Source organism: Meleagris gallopavo, chromosome 7 (genome assembly GCF_000146605.3).
Source record: "Meleagris gallopavo isolate NT-WF06-2002-E0010 breed Aviagen turkey brand Nicholas breeding stock chromosome 7, Turkey_5.1, whole genome shotgun sequence".
Classification (NCBI taxonomy): Eukaryota; Metazoa; Chordata; class Aves; order Galliformes; family Phasianidae; genus Meleagris; species Meleagris gallopavo.
In genome coordinates, this window is record NC_015017.2 from 1,878,848 (window position 1) to 1,897,422 (window position 18,575).

Sequence of the window (18,575 nt, forward strand, 5' to 3'; positions counted from 1 at the left end):
CTGAGGTGAGTATTTGCACTGCTTCCGCAAGCTACTGAAGCTGAGTGCAGCTTCACAATCACTGTGCAGGTGATGGAGATCAGAGGGGGAGCATTGAAGTGCTGCTTTGTCCCATGAACATTAGGGCGTCTTTCACCTCACACTGGTGTGTTTCAAATACTTGTCCTTACTCCGATTTCCTGCTTTAAGTTCCCTGTAACAGCTATTGGGAAGTAAACCTTTCTATCTTAGCAGATCTATTTGCAGTTGGGAAGAGGGGCCCCCCTTCAGTGTTTCCTTGTGGCTGAAGCTAAGGCTTGCAAGTTGGTTCCAGCTCAGCATAAATTCCCCTTGAGAGCATGCCTTGGATTGTATTAACATTTTTTTTGACATTTGACAAAAGCCTTGTTTAAACAAGTTAGATGTGCATCAGGCTAATAAATAGAAGAACTTAAGATTGTTCCTGCTGTGCTGCTCTCTGGAGAACAGTGTCTCATTTGTGTATTTTCCACTGATCATCTCCAAATTTTGCATGGGTGATATCAAGTTAGGGAAAGTGGACTTAGCATTACATATGGTAGAGTCAGGGAAAAAAAATACTCTGTTTTGACAACCAGCATAGCAATCTCTGAGACATGACTCGAGTTCTAAAAAATGTTTTCAGAAATGTGTTGCATAAACAAGTCATAATTTCCCTTGTGGAGAGGGGAAATGTTTTTCTAGATGTACTTCTGTACGAACATGCTGGACCCATTTTCTGTAGCCACAATTGAAAGAAGTGAGAAAGTGAATCTGAATGCTTCCGTGATTCTAGAACACAGACTTGAAGTGGTGAGCAGAGAGGTTGGGGTGAGAGATATTTGGAAGTAATTGAACCTGATACTGCAAGTTTTTGCAGCTGAGTGCTGTGATTTCACCAGCTGGTACTGGACAGCATTGATACTTGGTAGAAGAATGAAGTGTCCTAGATTGCACCAGTGCTCGTTGCACAGTTTGTTCTGCTTCCTTGGAGGTGACTTGAAAGGAAGGAGCATTTTGATAAGCAGGCATGTAGCAGAGTCTTGGTTTGTGGGCTGAGAGGCTGGATCACACCCCTGTAACCACACTGACCTGATTGTGGCTGCATGGGTGTGCCTGTGGTAGGACTTGCCTCGGTGTGCTTTAATCATGCTGAGCGTGTGGCCATCAGGTTGGCAGAGGCTGTTCGAAGTGTGAGTGCTATGGATAAATGATGTAGTGGGGAAGGGCGAGCTTGGCTTTTATAGGGGAAATCACAGCTCACAAATTTGCTGGAGTTCTTGAGCTGCTGGAGGAGCTGCTCTCACTAGAGACGTGAGTTAAGCTGCCATCAGATGAAAGGGAGGTTTCTCTTGTGTGTATAGTTACGGAAAAAGTGGGAAATATGGAAATAAGTAGTTCCCTTTGAAAAAATCATCAGCAAACCCAGGTTGTACAACAGCTTTGGGTTAAGATACTGGCAAACCTCCTGGGATAGGGGGTGAACCAGGGAGATGGTTTCCTGGTTTTTTTCAAGAATCAAAAAATGAGCTGTGGAAAGACCTTGGGATGGTTAATAGTGGATAAACTGGCAGATTAAACTTAAATGTGGCAGAGTGCAAAGAGCTGCATGGGAATAGAGGAGTCCTAAATAATTCATCAAAGGCTCTGCATCTTTGCATCTGTGAGAGCTTTGTGGGAAACATGAATGGAGTGCTCTGCAGAGCTGAAAGCAAGTAGTGTTAGGGGTAGAAAACAGAGCACCTTGTCATGCTGCCATTGAAAGAGAGCAGCGTGCCCATCGCTGGGACTCTGGGGGGATGGTGGTGGTCCTTGCATCTGGAAATGAGTATAGGAGAAGGAAGTGTATGGTAACAGCAGGAAGTTCAACCCATGCAAGGGCCAAGCGAGCTGAGCGGAGGAACTGTGCTTTGTAGGAAGGGGAAGACAAAGAGATTACAGCATCCTGGGAGAGGAGGAGGGTAAAGATGGACTTGCTCTTGGTGAGCCCTTTTTATGACAACTAGGAAACAGCTCGTTAGGAGACAGGTTCAAAACCAGCCAAATGCTGTTGTCTTTTGTTCTGCTATCCAAAAGGTAACTGAGCTGTGAGTCCCTGTAGGACAGTGTGAGTTTCAGTACTTAAGGTCTCAGCTATTAGCTGATGGATAAAATATGTGTAGGGTTGCTTTTATTTGAAGAGGGTACTTTTAGTTGACTGCGTGGTGATGCAAGTTGGAGGAGTGCATGGGGAGGGGGTGTGGTAACATCTTGTAATTCCCTGCTGCCAACCTGGGTCAGAATAGGAATGTAGATCATCTGTGAGTTACGTTATAGTGTGGGCTGTAACTTAAATTTTATTTTATTGAAAACTGTTGTTGTTTTACATATAAAAACCTATTTTCTTCTCTACCAAATAGTCATCAGTTTTCTGTGGTTCATTTGTTTTTTTTTTGTTTGTTGTTTTTTTTTTGCTTTGTTTTTTATTCTTTCCTACTTGGAAAACATAAAACTGTGCCAAACAGTTTCTCAGTTGTACTTGGCATCTCCGTGTTGGCTTTCTTTCTGGCTTGCCAAATAAAAGCCTTTTCTATGTTCATTTAAAACCCGCTTCATGTTTCTTCCACTTCATCTTTTTTTAATTTATATTTTGACATTGATTCTTCTTTTGTTTACTGTGTAATCTGTCTCTCTTCAGCTTTGTCACCCACTGTAAGGAAGTCTCTTGTTGGTATTCAGACATGAAGGTTAATTCCTTGTTTATGTCTTTAGTCAGAAAAGGTAACCTAGAGTATGGTTTACTCCATTTGTGTGCTGTGAGCATCTTTGCTCCTCCAGCGTGGGTTTATAAAATGCTTACGACTCCTCTGATGTCTTGAGCATGGCTTTTTGCAGCTTAAAATCTTATCGCCAGGTTTTCATTTGTTACAATTGATGTAATCTTTCCTGTGCTGGCTCTGGCTTTCCCCAAAGATACGGTGTAAAACAGAGCTCACCTCTGACACTGACCTGCTTTCTGATGAGCAAAACAAGGCATTTCCCAGGCGTTTCATCTGCATTGGCTTTGTTTGTTTTCCTGGAGTCGAGTTGTGCTATGGTTAATTGTTCAGCTGCATTCTCTGGGGCTTTGGTACTTAAAGCAAGCTCTGTATTGCCTGAAAATAGCGATACAATTTCATGGCACGATGCAGACCTACCTTGAGGCACCCACACTACCCAGAGCCCTACCTGGAGGGGGGAATGCTGTTTTCTGTCCTGTCACAGGTAATAAGCACTTGAAGTTTTTAGCCACGCATATTGAGGAGGTTGTTGTAGCCAACTTAATTGCAGAAACGTGTCTTACTTCACCCCACTTTTGATCATTTACACAGCAGCATTGCTTGGTCCGTGCAGCGTGTGCGTGGTGGATGCAGAGGCTCTGCTCGAAGTGCCTGCCAGAGGGGTAAGACAGGCTAAGGACTTTGAAAATGAATAAAAAGAGAAGGAGTGCTGCTACCATATCTTTTGTTTTGAAGCCGTCGTTGCCTTTCCTGCTGTTAATGTGCTTGGGACTGGCCTTACTATGATGTTAATTTAATTTTCTGTTTCTGTCTGCTTTTATATTCCTTTCAGTTTCTTCTTGTGGTTGTCATTGCCCTGTCTCTAAAAGGGACTGCTAGTATTGTGCCACATTTCCTCAGAGGAACAGTGCTGAGTGTTAAGGAATTTGCATTTCTTTGGAATTTCTGTCTAATCCTGACAGTCTTTGCTCTTCACTCTCTGAAGTGTGCTTCTGTTATCTGATGGCAGTTACCTCAGGAGAAAACCCTGATTTTAGCTATGGGATTTTATGTTTCCTTAAACGAGCTGCAGAGCCCTACGTCTTGAAACACTTTGTGGTCCTTGTGTTTCCACACTAAATATGTCATTTATTGAGGCTGCAAGCTCTTCGCAATGAGAAATATCCTGCTCTCAGACTGCTAGGAGAAAGGCCTCGGTCAGAGCTGTTCCATCTAAGGACAAAGCAGGCAGAGGAGAGCTGCTCAATTTGTAAGCCCAAAGGTGTATTTTAGACAAGGCTGACTTGCTGTCCACTAGGGTTGCACAGCTCTTTCCATTGCCAGAGCTCCTTTTGTTTCCATGGCAGCACGCAGGCAGTGTGCTGCAGCTGTCGGCTGCTGGGGGAAGATGGATTTGGGCTTTGACCTAAATATCCATTTAATACAGTTCTTAGTTACAGGGCATGTTTTTTCAGATCATTTGGGGCCGAGGTGCCCATCTGATAATTAGTAAGCAGTGGTAAGCGTGACCGCTGTAAAGCATTTGTGTTCGTGTTCGTTCTGACAGATGGAACAGGCAAAGGCTTTTAAATTGACAGTTGGTGAAAACCTCTCATTTTTAGGGCTGTAAGTGGATTGGTTTGTTGCAGTTTTTACGTCGTCTTCTGCAAGATGCTCGTAAGCTGATAAGTAAGGTGTGGACAGGAGGGTGAGAGCTGGGCTGCTGCCTGGGGCCTGCACTGTGCACATGGGGCCTGCGCCTGGATCAGCCTGCCCTGCACTTGCTTAAAACACACAGAAAGGAATAAATGACACTTACTCAGCTTGGGAAGGAAGAGGAGCCTAGGGCTTTACACTGCAGGGAGAATATTTCACCAGTTGTGAGGTTGCAGTGGCAATTTCTAGTCAGGATACAAAGGAAAGTGATGGAGTGCTGCGGCTGTCGCACTGTCAGACTGAGAGGGAGGAGCAAAAGCAGCTTCAGCATGCTGGTCTTCAAACATTTCTTACTGCTTCATGTCGCTGTTTGTAGTTTTGTATAGAATTGAGTGCATAAGCAGAGAGGATCAGTACCAAAAGGAGGGTGGTATTGTGCTGGAACTGAAGGTACTTTGACCTGAAGTGGTGGGGGCTGAGCTGAAGAGAGCGTGCTGAGAGATTACCCTGTTCTCAAAAATTCATGTTGCATTAATATCAGAACCCTCATCCCAGAAGTTGTGTATTTTCTCCTTTGTTGAGAGAATTTGCACGCAAGTTTGGAGAAATACATTCTAAAAGTGCTCCTTTGATAAGACTCCAAAAAAGAGGTGCGTGGATTTGTCTACATCTCTGCAGGCAAGCAGGAACTTGCATGCATATTCTTTTTACCTGTTTGTTCTCTAATTCCTACACTTCAATGTAGAAATTAACTCTTAAAATATTGCCTGTGATGCAGAAGCTGTTCGGGGGTAGGATCAGGCCATCAAGCAGTCAGTGCTTCACTCTGTGTTTTTGGGAGCTCCTGTTCTTCTCAAATAGAAAAGGATCTTTTGCTGAGGGTTTCCACAGAAATCCCTTGGCTTTTTTTAATAGGTTTTCCTCATTTAAAAGGAGAGCAAAGGAGCTTTGGGATAGCCTGAGGGAAACTCTTATTAAGAAGCTTTCCAAGAATTGTTGCAGATTTGAGTCTTTTTATGTCATACTGTAAAGACTTCTGCCAGCTCTCTGCTCAGCTCTCCTTTTGGATGGGTTTGTCATTAGGTTTTCATCTCAATGAGATGAAAAGAAATCTGTGAGCTTCTCAGGCTTTGGTTTAAATTACCAGTCAAGGGTGAGATGTTTCAGTGATAATAAAGGACAAACCAAGGTTAGCAGAGCAGTGAATGGAATGGGGCAGAGACTCCTGTGCTGGTTCTGGTGGAGGCAGGCTGCAGGGGATCACAATGGCATTTGGTTTTCCCAAAGTATTAATCAGCAAATCTTATTGGCTTTTGTTGTTGTTTGTTTCGTATGTGTCATTGTTGATTTTTGTAATACGATTGACAAAGATGGTGAGTGTAGTATAAATCTAATCTGCTCCAGGTATAGTTGTTAATACTATGATCAGTTTAGCTGTCTTGATACTGTGTCCTTTAGTAGTAAATGGGATTCACCTAGGTTTTCTTGTATCAAATAATTCCTTTGTGTTCTTTTGTAAGTTTGACTTTGAGTTGTTGCTAACAGTTCTGTTGTATCAGACCTGTATCTTATTTTCCTGTTGCACCCCTGAGGCTGTGTGTCTTCTTCTGGAAGAAAGTTCCCCGGTCTCAGCTTGTCTTTCTGGAGTACTAGGGAAGCATTGTGTCTGCAGGGAGAAAAAAGGGAGGGGAAAAATCCACCCTCTTTTAGCCTGTAGCTTTTTCAGATATTACGCTGGAACAGCCAAGTAGCTCTTGTGTGTAATGCAGTTCAGGCAGTGAGCTGGAGCCTTCTTACATGTCTAAAGCAGGAAGACAGGCAGGCTGAGCTGGGAACGGCTGACCTGAGTTGACACTTTTTTTTCTATCTCTTTAAGGACACAGTGACCCCCTTCTAAATGGAAATAACTTCAGGTTTCCCATAGGAGCTGTAATCTTAGTGATATCTGGTCCACGCATTCCAGGCCCCCATCTCCCTGGTGGAATGGAGTGATGACTCGATGAAGTAGTTGAGGACCATACTTGTCTTCTGTGCAGTGAGACTGCGAAACTCAAGTTTGGTTGGTATCAGTGAGCCAAAGTCTGCTTTGTATGAGTGATTGCTGTGGCATTAGTGTGGCAGATTAGAAATGTTGTTATGCTGAAAGAAGGCAAGCAGGCAGCAGAAGTGTGAATGTGGCCAGCGTGCTGTGCAAGAGATTTATCTCATTTCTGTATTGGCAGCTGTTATGTTGCAGGTCTATGATGCTTGGAGAGGAGTAAGGTGCTTACTCCTGCAGGAGGTGGTTTGTTGTCTTCCCTTACCACCTTCATGGGATGTATTGAGTTGGATGAATGTTGGGAGGCAATGATGTATGGCTGCTGAAGGAGCTAAGAATTTCGGTAGGAAAGAAAGATAATTCAGAGGTTTTCTTTTATCTCCTTTAATAATAAAGTGCTTTAAAATTGTCTTCCACCCCCTCATGCTGAATCTTTCATCCACAGCCTTTGGGAGTCTGCTCATAGCCGTGGTGCTGAATGTGGCCAATCTCCCCATTTATGGTCTCTTTAATCATGGACCACTGAGTTGTTGATCCTGTCATCTCCTAATATCATTGTGTTCAGTCGCACTTCTTAAATATTTGCAAATGAAACGTATCATGTTTTTATATCAGTTAGTTATATCAGTTTTTATATCAGTTATATCATGATGCAAGATTCAAACTGCTTGCTTTGGGAGTAAGGTTAACAAACTTAAGACTGGATTTTGCTGGTGTTTTGTTTTTTTAGTGATTATTAGTGGTCCTAAAAGCAGAAAGATGTTTCTCTTTTTGAAAGGTTATTCTAAGCAGGACTGGAAGTCTGCCATTGGACTAAGCCATGGAGAACATAAATCTTGCCAAGAATCATCAACAGAGCCCAGCGTTTCTTCACAACACTGTGTTAATGGGGAACTGAAATAGCACATACACCTGACTCTGAGTTTTGGGGTCTAGTAGGGAAGGTTCCTCTGGCTGGAGCCAAGTTCCTGCATAGAGGCTTCAAACCAGCTGAGAATGTTGCTGTGGTTTGTGTTTCAGCACAATGATGTGGGAGTAGAGTGGAGAACCTGCGTGTAGTAGGAATACTCAAAGGTGGGCTAGGGGAGGGAGGAAATAACAAGGGAAAAATGAAGGCTATGTTGTGGGAAGGAAAGCTTGTCTAAGAAAATGCAACATAAGTTATCTTCTTGGTGCACGTTTTAAAAGTAGCTGATTGGCACCATGCATTTTGAAGCTTTTGATCACTGATGCAGAAGTTAAATGAAGAGGACATACAGCTGTGATTAATTATTGATGAAAGTCATTCCTTTTGTATGTATAGCCTGTAGCTGGACGTGAAGGTTGAGTTCACTTCAATTCTTGAGTTGGAAAGCAATACAAACAAGGCAGTTGATCAACTTCATACAGGTGGTTCTATTCATTATGCAAATCTGTTCCAGTTTACTTAAATCAGCATTTGGTGGTGGGCTTTTATTTAGCAGGATAAGATTGTGAACTACCCAATAAATGCTTTGTGTTCTGCAGTTGGGTGCGTCCAATGGTTCATTCTCATGCTGTAGTTTAGTCTTAGTTAAAAAATAAAAATTAAAAAAAAATCCCCCACCCCCAAATAGCCCCTGGAAGGAAAAAAGAGCAAAACCTCAGGCTTGTTTGTCTTGTTCTATCTGCAGGTATTTAACCTTTTCACCTTAACTTCCATGGGTTTGGGGATTAACTTGGAGTAAATCACTACTGTGAGGCATTTGTTCTAGAGGTAAATTCATTAGCTAGGTTCATCAACATTCATACAGATATGGCACATTAATCTCTTTTTTTACTAAAACCAGATACTCCTTCCTGACTTGTTCTTTTTTTTTTAAACTGTAATTCATTATTCCTTGTAAAAATGCCACTGTAAATCAGACTTTGTGAGTCTACCCTTCAGCTTGACAGGTTGGCTTATTTGCAGGCCTCTGCAGGAGCAGTTGTGGGGATCTGCTTGCTTTTTCTAATCGTATGTGGAGGTAAAATACAATGCTGCTTTTTGCCAAAGCTTGTTGACATTTATTTCAGAATCCACTTTCTCTGTAAAGACAGGCATAATATTTGCCCGAGATACGTTTTCTCTGATACCTGAGAATCTGGAGGTCACAGAACCCCCCTTGTGTTGTACAGGTTTGGCTAGTTCTTCTTGCTGTGCTGCTGCAGAGTCTTGCACGTGAAATGGTGAACTTTGTGGATAGGAATGGAGAAAGTAAGAATGCATACACAGCTATGGGGAAAGGGGTAACAGGCATGTCATCCTTCATCCCTGCCAAAATGCTGGCTTGCTAAACATAGGGGAAGAAACACACCAATTTCTATGTGAAGTCCTTTGAATCTATTGAGCCGTGTTACCGTCCAGTCTGTGAACAGTAGTTAATAGGAGAAATCCTCCTGGTTTGTCAGACTATCTTATAAACTGCAAACATCATCCTTCAGTGAATATATCTTAAGAGGGAGTCTGAGTTTAACTTTTATTTAATCTTAGGTCTGAAAGGTGGAGGTGATCCGTGTTGCATCAGGCTTGACTGGAATATATACTTGTTTCTAGCTTCCAAATTGTGTTCTGTATGCCAGAAAATAGGACTCGAGGCACATACCTCCCCTGACACAGTTCTCTGACTGGAGGGATGCACATGACTCAGGATGTCATCAAACTAAATTGCCAGCAGCCTGCATGAAAAACATATTATTTTCTAAATATCGTAATTCTTCCTGAAGTATCTGCTCTTGGGCTCTGCTGCAGTAACAGGATACTGCCAGAGCTGGATCTTTGGCCTGACCCCCTACAGCCTTTTTATATGCTAATGTGGTAGTTTCCAAGCAATGCAGTAAATATGTATTCCAGCTGTACCAAATTACTTAAAAGCGAGGAATGTTTTGGAGTAGGCTGTTTTGTGATGGCTCTTGAGACTTGCATTTATTTCACTCCATCCAGCCTCTCAAAGCCCTGTTCCCTTGTTACCCTGCCTTCATCTGGGCCTGCAGTTTGGTCTGAGGCTGAGATCATGTTTGACAAATGCTCACCTACTGCTTGATACGAATAGCTCATTCTGAGTTCAAGATGAGGTGATAACTACAGCGTGCTGCTCATTTTTCACCCTGTCATACTGCTTCAACACATTGCTAACCCGGTAATTGAAACCGTTATGCTTAAACTCAGAACTGCTTGGTTTGCTTAACCAAAATGCACTTGGGAGTTGGACTAGATGACCTTTAAAGGTCCCTCCCAACTTAAATGATTTTGTGATATTTAGTAATAATTGGTGTTCTTTCTTTCGTAACCAATAGCTATGTTGTCATAAATGCTGATACAATCACGAAGGATAAAACAGTAACGTTAAGCTGTGTTTGCTTTAATAGTTGAAGCAGTATTTGCAAGCACCATGTTGCAGTGATCTGTGTGCTGTTTACCAGTCGTGCCTGACTCCAACACGAGGTGTTTCAGTCGGTGTGCAGTGCCATCCAGTACAGATGGAAGACCAGGTTTTGGTTACTTGTGGTTTTCCTTCAAATCATGCAACAGGAGCCTGGTGACTGTACCAGCTTCTCTTACAGCTTTACTGAAAAGCTAACCTGAACTTCTGCTGCCTCGATGGAGCTTTAGTTATTAAGAGCTATTTTCTTGAAGGTGAGATTTAGGGAATCCCAGTTCAATCACAAGCTTCCAAATAGTGTTAATGCTCCAACTTCCTGTAGTTTTGGAAAATTGCTGTTAAAGCAGTGAATAAAACAGCGGAACAGAAAATACAGAGCATGACACGGCAGAGCAGCAGTCCTCAGAGCGTCTTCACCCAAGCCTTCCTTTCACTGAGTGACTGGGAGATAGCTCAAGATTATAATACACCAAAGTACTTGTTTTTTTTAAAGGTTTTCTTCTAAATACACATCCTGCTAGGAACATACAACTCCTCCTTGTAGTTGAAACATTAAATGATGCATTAAAGATGGGGAAGGCTTCCAAGTTCATGTCAAATGCATTCTTTGTAATATCGAGCAGGAGTAGCATGTATAGTGAGCAACAGAGATGCAATGCAAAGTACAAGTTTGCTTTGAGATTACTTCTATTTGAGCAGTGGGAAAATTTGCTTTCAACTCACAGTTTCTTAAACCAGTAAGGATTCCAGTTACGATAGAAAGTTGCTTCCAATTACTCCATGCTCTGGATTCAGAGGGAGGATGCAATTGCCTTCTTCTGCAGGTTGGTGTATCAGTCCCAAAATAGCTGTGTTCAAAGCTTTTGCATGCTTATGGATAATGTAGGCAGGCATAACTTTTCACCTGCTATTTCTTGTAACACTGAGAATTGAATCTGTTACACTGCTACTTCTTCAGTGCCCTTTAATTACTGTAGAGTTGAATCTAATCTGCTGGGTGGGAGTAGTCTGTGACACACAGTAATGTAATCAGTTTTGCATTGCTTTGGAAAATGTTAACTCATCTTTCAGAATAATGCTGCTTGAATCCCTAACTGAAACGCGTTTATGTTTTTGCCTTCAGTTGTATGGGCCTTTACAGAAGGAACAAGATGAGAAAAATTTTAGGTTGTTGAAGAGCCTTATTTCTCTCTTCTGTGTGTGAGAACCTCGGTGAGATGCAGTGCTGACTTTCTTTTGGGATCAGTGATGGAACTTCACTTGCTGATTTACCAGAAATCAATTCTTTCTGCCCTAATAGATTTGGATAGTGTTGTAGTAAATGTCTCTATGCATTATTGAAGTCTAGATGGCTCTTCTTTAGTGCAATCCTTGGTGAATTTTTCAGATCTTTTTCCCATCTTTTGTCTCACTGACTAGAAGTCGGAATCTAATCGCTGGTGGTGGTAACAGCTGCTGTTGGCATAGAACATGACGAGCCATCCAAAGCTTTCCTTGTAGAGGAGAACTTGTAGCATGGCGGATGGGAAGCAGCTGGACTAGACACACACTGGGAGAGCCATTCTGTAACACAGGACTGGAGTTAGCACTGGTCTCCTTCATTCCAACAGAGATGATACAGCGAGACTTGCTGCAGGCAGTGCATTCATTCTGCATAACATTTAGTTGCAGATTCTTGAGGTTTTGTATAATTTATCCAAATTCAATGTGTTGGCCTATCAGTCTTGTAATCTCTGGAATGTCCAAGGCCTTAATGTGGAATTTGGGGTGGCAGACCATTAAATGTCATTGCACTGACTGGGTGACTGTTTTTCTGCTTTTACAGATGCCTTTGTAAATAGCCAGGAATGGACACTAAGCCGATCTGTACCAGAGCTGAAAGTGGTGAGTTTTGTTTTTACTTCTTTCTCTGAAAACCATTCTGAAAATGCTGTGCAGGAATGAAAAGTCTTCTGAGGTTCATTAAATTTACCATTAAGTGAAAAAACGTAGAAGGTGATTTTATGAAGTGAAGTATTTGCTTCAAAATAAAACTCTGAAGCTTATGTGTTTTTTGATTCAGCTAGCATGCTTCAAAGATCCACTTGTGTGTTTTATTTCTGTTTGAACTTATTTGCCTACTACCACCAGCTTCACGGTGTGATCTTCTGGATAGGGAGGTCTTACACTTCTGTAAGAGAGGGAACTGAATGCTAGCAGGTGCTATCTAAAGCTCCTTTTATCTTGCTGTAAGAACGTTGCACAATTTCTTCAAGGACCAAATGTCTTCTCTTCCTGTCTTAAAAGAACTTAAAAATAAATGTTCTGTCTGGTGGTTTGTTTGCTTATATTTCTCAAAGCTCTTTATTATACTTAATAGAAAGAGAAATATTTGGGACTTTCATTTAAGGAATCAAAAACATTCTAGTTAAAAGAGTGAAGAATGATTCAATAGCTGCTTAAGATAGTTTTTCCTTTGGCTGAGCAGTTTCACAAATAAATGGAAGTAAAGGCAAAAGAACACAGAAAATTGGGGGAATTTCCCAAGTTTGCTTTTTTAAAGTTGTAAACACGGAGGCTGAAGATGAAGGCTGAAATCTCCTACTAGTTGACATCAAACATCACTGTGATGTTTACCATATGAAAGTCCAGATTTAATTAAATATGATGAATTTCTCAGTCTATAAAAACTGCTATAGTATTTCAGATACTGTAGTTGGTAATACCACAGACACCTGTGATCTGCTTTGGATGCTTAAGGCTGGATCAGTTTGTGCTTAGATCACTTCTGTCTTGTTTTAAGTGTCTGAGCTGCTCCAACTTAAGCATCTGCTTGCCGAGTGGCAAAGTGAATTGGACAAAAACATATCAATTCAAGAATGGACAGCTGGAGCTATGCTTCATTAGTCCAGCTCTCAAATGGCAAATTTCTCTTTCCAAATTGGAATTGATGATAATATTTATGGAGAAAGCGTAGGTTAAAGTTAACGTGACAAATGCCCCAGCTTGCAGTGGCATTCCAATGGAAACAGCTTCCTCCTGTCTGGAGTTACATTCCTGTTTTAATTCCACTGATGCGCAGGGTAAGCAGAAGAGAATTGGTTGGTGCATAAAACTCTGCTATTACAAGACAATTATCTCCTAAAATATCTGGCAGAAGAAAATAAAAAGAATTTAGGACTAAGAAGTGTTGGATGGAGTCCAGTGCACTGTGGTAATAGCTAGTTTATGCTGGGCAGGATCTGCAGAGAGTTTCTTTGTTCATCCCACCCCCTTCCTGGCCCTGCCAATTCCTAACACCTGGAAATAAACTTGTGGCTTGCAGGTGAGTCCAAAGCTGTAGTTCCTGTGCTCTAATACAGAATGCAAACAATCTCAGACCATTAGAGTCTCGGCATCACAAGAACTAACCGTGCCCTAAGGCTGCGTTATGTGAACACTTTCATCTTGAGTCTCTTGTCCCAGTGTTGTGTGAAGCAGCCGTATGAAAATAAACTGCTATGCAGCTGCTGTAGAGAATTGATATTAAGTGGTCAGCATGCGTGAGCCTCAAGATTGCTGTCTGAGGCTTTAGTTTGTGTAATACTGATAAAAGCAGAACTCTCACCATTGCAGAGATGATAATTTGATTATACTGCAGCAAATTATTGAAGCTAATTGCACCAACGGGGGCTGTGAACTTGTGCTCCAGCAGAAAGGGCAAACTAGGTCTGAAGTCTGCTCCCCCTTTCCTGTAAATCTGCCCTTGGGAAGGAGGTCTGTGTAGTGAGTCCAGAGTAATCATCAGCTCTTGGCTATGTGAGAGGAATTAAAAGGCAGTATTGAAGCCTGACTGCTCTCTTCTGCTGCAGCACAGTCGTTATATTGTGTCTGTGCTGGGCATGTCAGAGAGGTATGAGAAGTGAGAAGTATTTGCTCCTGTCAGCATTGAGTGCAGCAGTGCAGATGGGGAGACGAGTCATAATGCTGCTGGTTTAAGAAGGAACCCCTGCTCGAGTGGACTGTGCTCTATAGGAAGAGATGGTCCGGGGCTTGCTGGGAGAGGTTGCTTACTGCAGTGCCTGGGCAGTCCTTCCATTGGAGTTGAAATTTCGTTTTTGTAGCAGGTGGTTATACCTTTAGCATCTACAGACATTTAAAGGGACTAGAAATTGAGTCTAGAGGGTCAGGGAAAATGCAGGATTGAGGGAAAAAGGCTTGTAAAAATAACACAAGAATATATACAAAAATGGGTGGATATATTTTGCAAGATATTTTTCAGAAAGAATAACGGTCCTCCCTCCTGTCTCCCCTTCCCCTTCTAATATGTATTGGGATAGATTTCTTTCATGTGGTATATTTGTTTTTGCTAGCCAAATACTGCAACAGAACTGATTTTGAGACTTCTGTTATTGTCAGGAGTGTGTTAGCTGGCTGGGTGAGACGTGTCAATTTCTGGAGCATCGCTGATGTTCCTGGATCCTGTTTATGGAGCTGTGAAGTAAGCACCTGGGTTTTCTGCAAGCTGTAGCAATCTGCATGGCATGACTGGCTGTGCTGCTCAGTGCTGTCAGGCCTCTTCAGCCTCTTTAGGGGAAAAAAAACCCAAACCCGCTGTGTTCTTATTCTGATGTCTGAGGTGAGTTCGTGTGATTCTCAGGATGAAATGGATTCACGGATGCCTTGTGGCTAAACTGGCTACAAGGCAGGTCAGAAGTAGCTTCAATATGTCATTTCGAAAGGTCTAGAGCTTCTTGCTCTAAAGTAAAAACACAAAACACTCCATGCTATCATGATTTTCCTAGCAAAACCATGCAGAACTTTCTTTCCAATTCTTCAGAAGTTGTGTTACTCAGCAAGGGCTTTGGCCTGACTATTTATCTGCAGAGGAGATGATGTAAGTGATATGTCTGATCTACTGACTTAGAGATGGGGTTTTGGGTTTGATTGCCATTTTTTATTTCTTCTGCTGTGACACAAAGCTAATGGGGAAGGAGAGGGGGAAGCTTGCATTGAGAATATGAAGTTAGCTTAGTTCTAAGGAGTGAAGCTTCAGTGAATATAGCATTCTGATCAGCCGCTTGCTGAAGAAAACAGACAACTAGCAAGCAGCTTAATTCCTTCTTAGTTTTCGGTGTTGCTCTTTGAGTAAGTTGCCTAGGAGACTGAAACTGCCTTGTACCCCAAGTCTTGGTTTGTTTAAATCAAGAGACCATCTTTCTAGACTCATCCACAAACTTTGATTTCAGCAGGTAAGCGTGGGCATCTTGCAGGCTTTGCAGGTCCGACCTGCTTGTGGAGCAGATCATGTGGAGCATACCAATAATTAGGAATTTTGAGATATCAGCTGTATGCTTTTCTTGTCAGCATTTATCCTCCCATGTGATGAGATTTATCAGGCAGATGAAGTCATGCCCCTGTAGAAGTTAGCTTCCTTCACTAAAGTTTATTGGCCACTTTTTCTTTTCTGTGAGGTTTCAAAAGTACATCTTAGGACAAGGGGATCTTCTGTAATGCAGAAAAATGATGTTCCAGGTAAACAATGTTGTTATAACCTGGATTTAAGCCAGCCTATGAGTTGGGAGCTTCAGTGAAAATGTTCTTAGCATGTATACATGCATGAAGTCAGAGTTTCAGGGATTATTTGGAATTTCAGCAGTGAAAGTTGGCAGTGTTGCAGTTGTTCATTTAATTTGCTGGAATAAGTTGTTCCTTAGCCTCAAAGGGAAGGGTAGATCTGATAAATGGCTTTGTCATGGCCAGGTGTGAATGCAACTCTGCTTCCTTCCCAGAGAGTGTTGCTCCATGGAAGCGGTGTCTGAGAATGCAAGGTTAGTCATCTGCAGAGTGGCATTTGCACTGCTTTTTAGATGTAGGCATTTGGCATACGTTTGCATGGCTTGCAATTTCTTAGATGTAAATTAAATTAAAAACATCCAGTCTGCTCATTTAAATGCTCTTCAAGTCAGCTCAAAGCCCAGCAGGCAGATGTCCATCATCCAGGGCTGTGGATTCCTTTTCATTTTGGTGGGGCTGCTCCTTGGTACCAGCTGCACTTACAGTGGGATTCTTGTGCCACATTTCTTCCTGTGCCTCTTTTTTTGATTACAGTCCATTTTCTGCCTGTTTCAAACTCTTTTTCTCTAGCTCAGAGTGTGAAGCTTCCTATAGTATTAGGTCAGAATGGGATGTGGTTCTTCTCTTCCCTCTCCTTTTCTCATCCCTCAACTTAGATCATGTTTTTCTCTTGTTTGTCATTACTTCTGGAATCCTTTGGGATTCTTGGTTGTTTTTCTTTCACTGTAACCCACACCATTCATTACATTTAAAGCTTGTGCTATCACAGGTGATGCAAAATTGTCTTCCACTTGCTCTCTGCCTCAGCTCCTGCTTTATCTGAGCTGACCTTTCATGTCAGCTGTAGAGTGATGGACATCCTCCACACTACTCTTTTATTAGTCTTAATTGAAGCTTGATCACAGCAGTAAAGAATAAATGATGGTCTTTGCTGCTCCCTCCCCAGCCTACAGACTCTGAGGCTGTCATTGGGTCATTTTAAAGTGACATCACCCTGTTGGTTTAAGCAGCTTTTAATGAGGAGGATAGCTTCTCACCAATTAGGATTAAGAAAGCAAAACAGAGATTGTGTGTTAATATGTAACCTGTTCATCCTGCCTGTATTCAGCAACCGCAAGCAGATCAGCAGAGAGTTGGTCCTGTCTGCAGGGAGCTTCTCTCAGTCTTTTGTTTAGGGTCAAGATAGACATGTAGGATAGAATAGGACTGGGTTTGTTTAAAAGAGAAAATTAGTTCCCTTCTCAAAAGCTGAGGATGTGCAATGTCTGCAGAATTCTGTTTCACAGGGAGAGGTGAATAAGTGGGTGGATGATAGCTGAGCAAGAACAAAAGACACCTTTGAAACACAAAGGAAGTGCATTCTGCAGACCCACCTGACCCCCAACTGTGCAGAGCAGGATGACCAGGCTTGTATCTGCCTTTCTGTGTGTTTCACTGCACTTCTGGCTGATGGTCAGACCAGGGACAACGCAGCAGCAGTTGTTTCGGTTGGGCACATATGCTTTCAGATGTCCTTACATTAGATTGCCAGGTGTTGCCAAAAAGACATTTGCACTTAGGGGTATGGCTTAGTGATGGGACTGGGCAGGTTGTGTTGATGGTGGGATTTCATGATCTACGATGGTCTTCTCCAACCTAAATAATGCTATGTCTCTATGCCATGCTTTGGTTGACTTCTAAGCTGTGCTGAGATTTTACTTAAACATACTGCTTTTTCTTGGAGTTAATTGCAGTTTAACTTTTTTCCTTTTTTCTCCAGGGGATCGTAGGAAACCTAGCTAGTGGCAAGTCTGCTCTTGTACACCGCTATCTGACTGGCACGTATGTCCAGGAGGAATCACCTGAAGGTATGTGGATGTGGAAATCCTTTTTTTTTTTTCATTCCAGACTGCATCTTTATTCATTTTTAGTCATGCAAAAATGAATCAGTTAAGAATCCAGTTTGCTTTTTTTACTGTTCACGGAGAATATTCCTTTCTCGTTCTCCAAACTGAAATAAGTAGGTGAAATAAGTTAACTTTACCTTTTTTTGTAACCTCTTAGTATCCCTCAATGTTTTTGCATACATTATTTGTCTGTATGGGAAACTGTAGCCTTGTACTGAGAAGAGTTTACTGCCCTGGGTAGTGCTCTTAGATGCCAGAGTTACTGTATCTGGTATTTGGTTTCTGCAGAACTGGGCCCTTCACCTCGTTATGTTGGGAAAGTAAAAAATGTAACAAGCTAAATTAAAGATGTAATTTTTTCCTTGTTTAATATATTAAATCTTTGGATTTGAAGGTTTAAAAAAGGAAAAAATAAAACCCCTGAAACTTCTTGTTATGTCACACAATATTAATTTGTGCCTGAAAAGTGGTGTTTAGCAATAATCCACGTTTGTAGTTTGAAATCATAAATATCATAATACCTTACAGAAGTGTCGTACACTAAATACTTTTAAATTTTCTTTATTTATTCTCCTTATGAACTTTTAAAATCCATCTCTGAGACACTGAATTTCTGGTTCCTTCTTTTCCTTACTGGCTGTTCCATTCTTTGCAGATATGGATGCAGGTAACTATACATTGTCTTCATGGCAGCTCTTGTTTCGAAGAGACAGAAGGCAGTTTTTGTACTGTAGCATTTTCCCTTTGTTTTGTGTATCATTTTGTTTTCTTTTGATTTCAAGTCTTCAGTACATCTCACTGTTTTTGTCCCTTGCTGTAGTTGTCTTCTCAGCAGTAGTAGGTAGCTTCATGCATCTCTGATAACATCTGTTTTGAATTAACTCTTACCAAAGGTAGCAATTAAGCGTTTTAGTTGATTTTCTAACAGTCTCTAATTGTAGTAAAAATGGGAGAGGGAAAAGGAGTGGCTGACTGACAAGGCTGCTGTTGTGTAATCGCAGTAACAGTGATGCAGTCTGGTTTGTAACCTTGCCTTACATGTTTTTGCTGGGATGGATGAAGTGATAATTCAGCCTTGCAATAGAACTGCATTTCGGTGACGTTGAGGCTTGCTGCTTTTAGATGCTGGTAGTGAGAAACGGTCATGCAGCATGTAGGTCTGCTAAAAGCAAGTGTTCATAGAATAATGAGCCATCTCTGCCGCTTTTTTTTTTTTTACTCATTTCACGAACAGAAAAAGAAGAAAACCTTGCAAAATGTAACTATATTGATTAATCACAGGGGTAGTACTCTTCTCGTGAGCTATGAATGTTTTAGGCAGTGTTCCTTGAGAGTATTGCCAGCT

At 41.7% G+C, this 18,575-nt stretch overlaps 1 protein-coding gene across 6 annotated transcripts in view; it reads left to right on the forward strand.

Moving 5' to 3' along the window:
- AGAP1 (ArfGAP with GTPase domain, ankyrin repeat and PH domain 1) overlaps nucleotides 1-18,575 on the forward strand; it is a 290,613-nt gene that overhangs the window by 69,221 nt on the left and 202,817 nt on the right. For all 6 annotated transcript variants that reach the window (XM_010713235.3, XM_010713236.3, XM_019616860.2 and 3 more), the window contains exons 2-3: nucleotides 11,635-11,693; nucleotides 17,104-17,191. In XM_010713235.3, coding sequence (XP_010711537.1) covers nucleotides 11,635-11,693; nucleotides 17,104-17,191 — 147 coding nt within the window. The remainder of the gene's footprint in view (nucleotides 1-11,634; nucleotides 11,694-17,103; nucleotides 17,192-18,575) is intronic.